Below are 10,495 nucleotides of genomic sequence, written 5' to 3' on the forward strand. Positions count from 1 at the left end.
GCTGGGATTAAAGGTGTTTGCCACCATGCCTGGCTGATTGGTTGTGTTTTTAGACAGCATCTTGCAGCATAGCTCAGGCTAGCTTCAGAGTCAGTAACTATTCTGCTTCAGCTTACCGAGTGCTAGGACCAAGGAGTGGGCTAACCATTCCTGGCTTGTGAACTATTTTGACATCAAAGTATAATAGAGTTCTAGGTCTTTATATTGCCTGTAGGGCATCTGGACCCTTCATCGATACAGTATTTGAGATGTGGTTAGTAATTTAAGTGGACCTAAATAATTACTCTTTCTCAGATCTAGTTATGACACTAGTTAGAAGTGAGTGAGGGTTTCTACAGAATTTACTTTGACCTTCAATTTTCTAAATTCAAAATAAAATTCATGTCTAAAACATGAAGAGGTTAATTCTCTCTCCTTAAAGTGTGTTATTTAGGAGGCTAGAGAGATGGTTCAGGAATTAATATCCCTTGCTACTACAAAGGACCCAGGTTCAGTCCCAACACCCACATAGCAGCACATAATCCCCTTGTCTATGATCTCTACTGGCTTCTGGGGCACTTGGCACACATGGTACACATAAAATTAAAGTAAATCTTTTAAAAATAGTGTTTCTCGTGAAACTTTTTTAAAAAGTATATTCTTTGAGTCATTAGACATTTTTTTCCTCTCTCTCAAAACAGAGTTTCTCTGTGTAGCTCTGTCTATCCTGAACTCTCATGGTAGACCAGGCTGGCCTTGAACTCAGATCCACCTGCCTCTGCCTCCTAAGTGCTAGGATTAAAGGCAGGCATGTGCTACTAGCTCCTGGCCATTATTAGACTTTTTTATTATTACATTTATTTGTGCACATAATGTGTCGTGAAAGCATGTGTAGACATCAGAGGGCAGCTTATGGGAGTTGTTTTTCTCCTACCACATTGGGTCCTGGGGATCAAACCCAAAGCCATCAGGTTTGCTGGCAAGCCCCTTTATCTGCTGAGCCATCCAGACAGCTCAGGCACTGGATTCTTGTAGAAACTATTTTGACTGCTGGTGAAAGGCTTGGTATAAAAGAGCAGTATGGTATAAAAATTAGCTAAAGGTTTTAATTTCTTTCTGTTGTTACATGTACTCCAAGCCAAGTCACTCAGTGTTCGTTATCACAAGAAAAAGCCACAGAGAACCCCTTGTCCTACTATAACGTGTCTTTGGCATAAACATAGATATCTGTGGTGGAGAAATAGGCTTTTAGATTCATTCTATTTCTAAAGTGGTAACTCTTTGGGGTTATGCTTATCCTTCAAGCTGACAGCAGATCCCAGGTACAGAGGGCACGCTATGAAGCAGCTAACTGGAAATACAAATATGGCTATGAGATTCCTGTGGACATGCTGTGTAAAAGAATTGCTGATATTTCTCAAGTCTACACACAGAATGCTGAAATGAGGCCACTTGGTTGTTGTAAGTATGCTCAGAAATCTTCTAAGGAACTGTCTAAGGAGTTGTAATTGTCTTTAGAGAACATGTATAAAGAAACTGAGGCCACATGAGTTCTGAACATGAAGTTTGAAATTACAGCTTTTGAGTTCTATTCATTTTTTAATCAAAATATTTCTATTTAGGCTATGTGATTTGAAAGTTCTATTTTATTAGGCTGTTGTAATGGGGTTCTGGTGTAATTTCAGGCATTTTAACAGTGTCAATGCCACTTTTGATCACTGAGTAAAGATATGGTTTGTCTCCTCCCCCTCCGCCCCTTCTCCCCCTTACTCCCTCTCCCCCTTCCCCACTCTCCCCTTCCCCTCTTCCCCTCTCCCCCTCTCCAGTTTCTCTGTGTAGCCCTGGTTGTCCTGGAACTTGACTGTATTTCTGTGTGTGGTATCGAGTCCCTAGAACTAGAGTTGAGATGGTTGATTGTTGGGACTCGAACCCTGATCCTCTCTAGAAGAACAGCCAGTGTCCTTTAACTGCTGAGCCATCTCTCCAGTCCCTGATTTCATACCCATCCCCCCTTACTCTTACTGAGTAGTTCAAGCTTTTCTCAAATTTGTGATCCTCCTGCCTCAGTCTCCCAAGCACTAGCTTACAGGTATGCTGGCTCCTAATGTTCTCTTCTGCTCAGTTCCTTTTGTCCTGCTCCTCCATTGGTCCCTTAAATGTTGTCACTTACAAGCTTTGTTCTTGAACCTTGTCTTCCTCTTTGCTGTCTGATTAATCTCACCCCCTTGAGGGCTTCACTTACTACCTATATGCTGGTCATTTACCTGGTTTCTTAACCATCCCTCCCATCTCTCAGGACCTTTGAGTCATTCCTGTTCTACACGCATCCTCAGCTTCTCCTTTATAGTCTCAGTCTACTCTCCCTGGTCATGTAATTAAGGATCGGCAGAGGGTTGCTTCAGAGTATCTATTCCTGTCTCCTGTCGTTTTCTCATTGCCTTGTTGCCTTTATTTCCTATCTGGTTTATTTATTTGTTCTGTCCCTTCTCTCTCTAAATCTGTCCTCTGTATTCAGGAATTATTCTAAAAATGAATTTTGATTGTTACAGCAAAGAAAGAGGGATCTGAGGAGATTGGGGGTGGCATGGGCTTTGGTCTCTTTGAATAAACTTCTTACAAGTTCAGTGAAAGCTGAACCTGTGTAAAATAACGGCAATTGATGGATCCTTTCTCAAAACAGAAATGTGCCTGCTATCTAATCTGTCACTGGTAATAAAGCACATTTTAACGGTTTTGGGAAAACAAATAAACCTAAAATTAGTGACCAAATAATGAGTAACAGCAACTATATGAAACACCAAAAAGGGAAATTTTTGTAGACAGCATAATATATTTAACTGGCCCTTCCTTTTTAGGTATGATTTTAATTGGTATAGATGAAGAGCAAGGCCCTCAAGTGTACAAGTGTGATCCTGCAGGCTACTACTGTGGCTTTAAAGCCACCGCAGCAGGAGTGAAGCAGACAGAGTCAACCAGCTTCCTCGAAAAAAAAGTGAAGAAGAAATTTGATTGGACATTTGAACAGACAGTGGAAGTAAGTCAGCCGGAAGGCGTGGACCTTCTCTCCCTGCTCTGGGAGAGTGAGCATCATTGTGTTATTGATAGGCTACGAAAGCTGTTTCCTAACACTGTCACAGATCCAGGTGTGCTAGTTTGATGGTAGAATTGATATCATTCAGCTCACATGGGGGGAAGGGGGACTGCTTTATTCATTTTAATCTCTACCTTCACACTTCATGGGAAACTTCAAAAACACAAAATAGGGAAATAAGACTAGACTCAAAGACTGGTGTGGTTATATGATTAGTAGACTCAAATTGGGTTAAACTTTTTGGATAACAAGTATAACCACTAAGATTTGGTAATATTGTTTTGTTAACATTTATTCTTTAAAAAAATATTTATTTGTGTGTGTGTGTGTGTGTGTGTGTGTGTGTGTGCGTGCGTGTGCGCGCGTGCGTGTGTGCGCATCTGCCACGACACTCATAGGAGTGAGGACCAGTTTGCAGGAGACAGTTCTTTTCTACCATAGGACTTCTAGATTGGACCCAGTTAGCTTTGGCAGGAAGCACCTTTGCCCAGTGAGCTGTCTTGCTGATCCAGTAATAATTATTTTCATAGTCCTAAATAAAAGCAGCTACAAACCAAGTTCTTGGAGAGCAAAGTGTTTCTTAGTAAAAGAATATGTGAGCAGAGGGCTGAAAGAGCTCAGGTAAGTGCTTATCTCGTAAGCTCAAGGATCTCAAGGATCTCGGGTCAGACCTCAGAACCTTCATTGCAAACAAACAAAACCTACTTACCATGACACATGCTGAGATCGTAGCACTGCTGGCCAGCCCAGCCACGCTTAGTTCAGGCCAGTGAGAAACCCTGCTCCTAAGGCTGTCCTTGACATTGACACCCGCATACAAGTCTTTTTTATACGGATATGGTGGTGTACATATGTAATCCCAGCACGCAAGAGACGGAGGCAGAAGGATCATTGTAAGCCTGAGGCCAGCCTGGTCTATGTAGTGAGTCCAGAATAGTCAGGGCTGTAAAGCAAGGCCTTTCTCAAACAGACCAACTTTTTTTTTTTTTTTTTAAAGATTTATTTATTTATTATATATAAGTACACTGTAGTGGTTGCTGGGATTTGAACTCAGGACCTCTGGAAGAGCAGTCAATGCTCTTAACCACTGAGCCATCTCTCCAGCCCCAGACCAACTTTTAATTGTTTAATAATTTTATCTTATCTGGAAGAAAATATAAAATGTTTCTAAAATTACAATTTATAGTTACATTAATCACATCAGATATAAAGCCATTTAAAATATTCTTAAATTGTCATAACCATAAAGTCATTATCAGTCATCAGTCTGAATAAACCAAATCATTCTTTAGTCTCTTTCACAATTGGTACTCAATATAGAGTTTGCTTATACAGGTCATCAAGCAAGTCAATTTTTATTTATTTATTGGCTGATTGATTGATTGATTGGTTTTATTTGTTTTGTTCTCTGTGTAGCCCTGGCTGTCCTAGAACTCATTCTTAGACCAGGCCGGCCTTAAACTCACAGAGATCTGCTGCCTTCACCTCCCAAGTGCTGTGACTAAAGCTGTGCCACCACACTGGGCTGTAGACGAATTTTTATGTATTCCATCTATAAATTGTTTAACTTGTGGCTATTTAATAGCAGCAAATGATGTCAGCAATTTATAGGACTGTGTCACTGAAGCACAGAACAAGCGTCTTGTGTTACTGGAAAGCATTATGTTTTAATGTTGACATTCTTTTCAGACTGCAATCACATGCCTGTCTACTGTTCTGTCGATTGATTTCAAACCTTCAGAAATCGAAGTTGGAGTAGTTACAGTTGAAAATCCTAAATTCAGGTGAGTTACATTTTCAGCCTAAAAAGCTGGAGACATTAGGGTTCCTTTGTGCTCTACTGTGTTTGTGTATGGGGATGGTGAAGAAATGTGATTCTCTCCTTTTCTCCCCCCAATGTCTAAGGATCTATTTCAAAATTTCTTGGAAATACTTATAATTCTGGCATTGGGGAGGCCGAGGCAGGGGTATCATAAATTCAAGGGGCACCCTGGCTCATATAACAAAAACCCTATTTCAAAAAAACAGATGACTAAGGGGTAGCTCTGTAGAAAAGTGCTTAGCTTACATGTTCTAAAGTCATGGGTTCAATCCCTAGCACTGTTAAAACAAAACAACTTTATTTGAAGTCTCTTAAAACAGAAGCAGTTTTTCTCCGTCCTTTAAGTAACTTTATATATAATACCAGAGATATCACACGCACACACACACACACACACACTTCTGCAGTAGGTGCACACACACACATGCACACACACACACCCTTCTGCAGTAGGTGCACACACACACATACTTCTGCAGTAGGTGCACACACACCCTTCTGCAGTAGGTGCACACACACACACACTTCTGCAGTAGGTGCGCACACACACACACACACACACACACACACACACACACACACACTTCTGCAGTAGGTGCTTTTCCCCACTGCTGAGTTGCTTGCTTGGTTGCCTGCAGGTGATATAAACAAAAAAAACTCACAGAATTACAAAAACAGCCTTTTTATCTAGCCTAATAATTTTTTCTATACAAAAAGTTTCTCTTTATTGTTGATTTGTTTCTTTGAGCCCAGGCTGACCTTCGCCCCCAGAACTGCGAGGATAGACCACCACCCCGCCTTTTCCCTTTTTTTAAGCACTGAAATTCCCGTGGGTGCTTTCTTTCTTGTCTTTTGAAACCTTCTTAGTACATCTGAATGTTACTTGTATTTCACTTTAAAATTGAGCAAGAAACTAAGATCTGTGTAGACAAACCATTGTACTGGGCATTGTACCCAGGCCTGCAGTCCAGCTGTTGGGCAATTGAGGTAGGATTGTAGGTTCAAGGTCAGCCCTGAGAACATAGTGAAGCCTATTTCAAAATAAAAATTTCTTTTTATTGTTTTGTTTGTATGTATGTTTGTTTTTTGAAACAGTTTCTTTGTGTAACCTTGGCTGTCCTAGAACTAGCTGTGTGGGCCAGGCTAGTCTCAGACTCACAGAGAGATCTTCTTGCCTCTGCCTCTCAAGTGCTAGGATTGGTGGCATGCACTGCTACCCTCACCGTAAGCACATTAAAAACCGCTGAGAGTGTAGCTAGGGTGAGAGTGCTTGCCAGCAACAGAGACCCAGAGATCCCAGTACTGGGAAGGGGGAAAAGACTTTGTATAATTTCTAAATCCTGAGATAGTAGGGTTTTATCTTTGTAATAACAAAGAACATACAGAATTGTGTAAGAGTCTACAACTTTATAAACTCTTTCTCCAAGTTGTAAGGAAAGTCAGATCATTTTGACAGTTTTAGAAGTTTAGTAGTGAAGTCAGACTTGGTCACACATAGCTGTAATTCCAGATCTTGGGAGTTAGAGGAGGGAGTATCAGAAGTTCAAGGCCATTGTTGGCTACATAAGTTCTAAGCCAGCCTGGGCTACCTAAGTTATGAGCCCTTGTCTCAAACGACAGGCAGGATCTCAGCAGTGACAAGTCCTGTTACTGGTGTTGATCAGCAGAAGTAGTCAACTGTCAACTGTGGTTTGCAGCTCCTTTGGGGGTTGAATGACCCTTCCTAGGGGTCTTCTAAGACCATTAGAAAGCAGACGTTTATATTACGATTCTTAACAGTAGCAACAAAAGCAATTGTGGGGGGTCACCACAGCGTGAGGAATATATTAAAGGGGTGAAGCATTAGGACGGTTGAGAACCCCTGCTTTAAGGCAAACTTATAGGGAATTGGAAGTACATGTTCCACATGGAGTGTCTTCTGGTAAGTAGATTGGAAACAGTATAAAAACTTGATTTCATGGACAGTTACTGAATCCAAGCAACTTTTCTTTTTTCCCCAAGTCTGTGTACGTGCCCATTCACACATATGTGAGAGGTCAGGGTTTTTGTTTTGTTTTGTTTTTTTTTTTCTTTTTTTTTTTTTGGAGCTGGGGACTGAACCCAGGACCTTGCGCTTGCTAGGCAAGCACTCTACCACTGAGCTAGATCCCCAACCTCGAGAGGTCAGGGTTTGATGGGGTTCTCTACCTTATCTACTGAAGGAGGATCTCACGAGCTCCCTGACTCCCCTAGTCTGTAGTCAGCTTCCTTCCCAGCTTGGGGATTACAGGCAGGCGGCCATGCCTTCCCATGGTGGGGTTAAACCCCAGTTCTGCTTGTGCAGAAAGCCATTCATTCACTATGCTATCAGCTGCCCTTCCCCCCACAGTTCTTATTACATTGTTTAACTTTCTCACCCCTCGTTTCATTCAAATTTAATTTATATTAAGATTTTAAGGCATCAACACTCAAACTAAATTGAACATATTTTATGTAACTTAGCTTCATATTAATTCAGTTGAAATGTTTTCAACCTTAGCTACAATTAAATTCTAGGTCTGGTATCAAAAGAACATATTCGTGTATACATGAAATTGACTGGGAGTTTCTGCAGCATAAAATCAGTAAGAGTCATGGATATATAGACTTAAGAGATTGGTTATAGATTGGTAATTGCTGGTCCATATATGGAAGTTAGTTGTACTATCTTTTATATGTGAAATTTTTCATAAATAAAAATTTTTTAAAGTTAGCAGTTGTGGATTTTTACCCTTTGCCTTCTAGGATTCTTACAGAAGCAGAGATTGACGCTCACCTTGTGGCTCTAGCAGAGAGAGACTGAACACTCTTATCAGCTTACCAGATCCATGATGCCATGTGCCTATGTGTTTAGTAACAACAAACCGACATCTTAGAGGCCCTGGATTGAAGATGGAAACTCTCCCACTCCTCCTGCCACTGACTGGTTAGGACTCTGTATAAATAAAACAGTGCTTTTGGAAACAACTGTGTCCTGTCTTCCTTGAGCTCAGTTTTCAGTATAAGCCTCAGTGCATATAGGGCAGTAAGTTTGTGTCACAGCTTTAGTCGTTGTTTACAAAGACACATGCCATGTTGCTTTTGGAACACAGGTCCCAATTCAGACGATTAACTTGGCATAATGAATAAACCCAGACTTGGAACCTGACTTTGAAATTATGTGACTGAGTTACGTGAGACTGGCTTTTATTTACACTTCCTGTTGGACTGGGACATTCCTGGGCTCAGTTCTCTGGGGACTTGCTGCTAAAGGATGCGCTGGCTAAGCCTGGTGTTTACCCTTGCCCTCCGGATTGAACTCGGTTGTGCTGCTAATCTGCCGAGCTGCACCTCCAGCTGTCTTCCTAGTAGCTTAATCTGTCTAACAAGTATCTATTTTTGTTTTGCATGGGTTTTGGGTTTTTTGTTGTTTGTTTTGTTTCATTTTGTTTTTTGAAGCAGGATCTCTGAAATTCATTGTATAGATCAGTTTGGCCTCAAACAGAACTTAACCTCCCCCTGCCTCTGAGTGCTGGAACTAAGTGTGTGCCACCATGCTTTTGCTGCTACTAGTCCTTCCTAGCCACCTCAGGAAGCAGGATTAGAAAGGATCTGTTTTCTGTTTTCGTTAAGATTAAGTAATGAAAGCAGAAAACACAACTTTATATATATATATATATATATATATATATATATATATATATATATATATAAATTTTTTTTAATTTTTAATTGTGTATTTAATGCACACACATAATTGCAGATGCCCCCTGGAGGCCAGGTTCTCCAAAGGTTGGAGTTATTATGTATGGTTGAGAGCCGCCTGGCATAGGTGCTGGTAGTCGAACCTGGGTCCTCTGGAATCTTAGCTTCTGAGCCACTCTCCAGCCCGACACAGAACTGGTTTTACAGTTTAAAGATAACACCATTAGCAAATGTTAAGGGGAAACTGCACATTTAGAATTTAGTTTAGTTAATATAGTTACTACATATATTTTTACTTACTCGTATGTGTATACTCCTGTGATTTTATGCATATCATGTGTACAGGACCCCTCCCCCCCCAACTGGGATTTTAGGGGGTTGAAAGCTACTTGATACAGGTACTAGGAACTGAATTCCAAATCCTTTTGTAAAGTCCTCTTAAGGTATTTTTAACTTCTGAGCCATCTCTCCAGTCACGTTTTGTTGTTTGTTTGTTTGTTTGTTTGTTTGTTTGTTTGTTTTAGACTGGTTTTTCCATATAGCCAAGGCTGTCCTCACTCTGTAAAGCAAACTGGCTTCAAACTCAGATATTCATTAGCCTCAGTCTCCCTAGAACTGGGATTAATGGCATACGTCACTATTCACAGCTAAGGATGTTTTTATATGTACAGTATTAAATTTAAAGTTCTTTTTTGTTTAAAGACTTACTATATTTATATGAGTTCACTGTAGCTGTCTTCAGACACACCAGAAGAGGGCATCAGATCCCATTACAGATGACTGTGAGCCACCGTGTGGTTGCTGGGAATTGAACTCAGGACCTCTGGAAGATCACTCAATGCTCTTAACCACTGAGCCATCTCTCCAGCCCAGATTTTAAAATTCTTAAAGTAGTTACAGTGACCTAAGTCATTGATTGTTTGGGAAACAATTCAGTACGTTCTGTGTCCTGTGCACTGAGCACGACTTGTTGACCTGACTGGTCAGAGTGCTGGATGAACAAAATACCAGATCCTCAACTCAGAGCTGTCTTGGTCCTTTTTAGGAAGGCCATGTGACCATGCTGCCACTAGAAGCAGGAAATGTCACCAACTACATCCTCTTCCAAGCTGAGTCAGGAGTAGTACATCTTCCTAACAGGGAAGCAGTTCTTTTAGTTCAGTGGCTGCTGTTCTGAGATCACTCGACCGCAGCTGTTAGGTGCTCAGGTCACCATCACTAATTTGAAAGTGGAGCCAGAAGGTCCCCTGTCCTGAACAGGACAGCATCCACAGCTGACCGCACTCTGGAAGAAGATAAACTGGCCAGTGGACATAGAAAACTAAAATCAATTTGATGGGGAAATCTAGAAGGATGAGGATTAATTCTTGAATAGTGTAATCCTCAGAAAGACAAGTATGACATGTTTTTTAATATTAAAAATCCAGGTTTTTAAAAAAAAGTGCATGTTGTGGCAGACAGAACTATTAAGTGGGGTTTTCAGCACCAGATATGTAAAGTGAGGATATAACTGTTACAAGATATGGCTGAAAAGAGTTCTATTGTAGATATGAGAGAGTACAGACAGAAGCATCTGGAAAGGTCCAGAGCAGAGAGAGGAAGTGATAAACTAAACATGGCCAAGAGACTAAACCAGGTCATGAGAGGGAAGGGAAAGGTGGGGGAGAGCTCACAGAGAGGGGCCAACAGGTCCAAGAAAGCCGAGGGAGCCCGGCCCAAATGGCTGTATAGGAATATGAAACCGGGAGGAGGGAAGCTCATGGGTTGGAGAAGTTGGGGAGTGGGGGGAGTGTGTGTGTGAGAAGAGCTGAGAGGAGCTGGGCTGACAGCATGGGTCCTGTAGCAGGTATCTGAGATGCTGACGGAGCCTGGTGGCCAGCATGCACTTTGGTGGCTAATAG

At 41.3% G+C, this 10,495-nt stretch overlaps 1 protein-coding gene across 2 annotated transcripts in view; it reads left to right on the forward strand.

The window, feature by feature from the left end:
* Positions 1-7,874, forward strand: part of Psma6 (proteasome 20S subunit alpha 6) — a 30,962-nt gene extending 23,088 nt beyond the window's left edge. For both annotated transcript variants that reach the window (XM_087552434.1, NM_017283.3), the window contains 4 exon segments: positions 1,285-1,440; positions 2,835-3,013; positions 4,760-4,854; positions 7,656-7,874. In XM_087552434.1, coding sequence (XP_087408560.1) covers positions 1,285-1,440; positions 2,835-3,013; positions 4,760-4,854; positions 7,656-7,713 — 488 coding nt within the window. In that variant the 3' untranslated portion in view covers positions 7,714-7,874.
* Positions 7,875-10,495: the final 2,621 nt, after the last annotated feature.

This window comes from Rattus norvegicus, chromosome 6 (genome assembly GCF_021556685.1).
Source record: "Rattus norvegicus strain SHRSP/BbbUtx chromosome 6, alternate assembly SHRSP_T2T, whole genome shotgun sequence".
Lineage (NCBI taxonomy): Eukaryota > Metazoa > Chordata > Mammalia > Rodentia > Muridae > Rattus > Rattus norvegicus.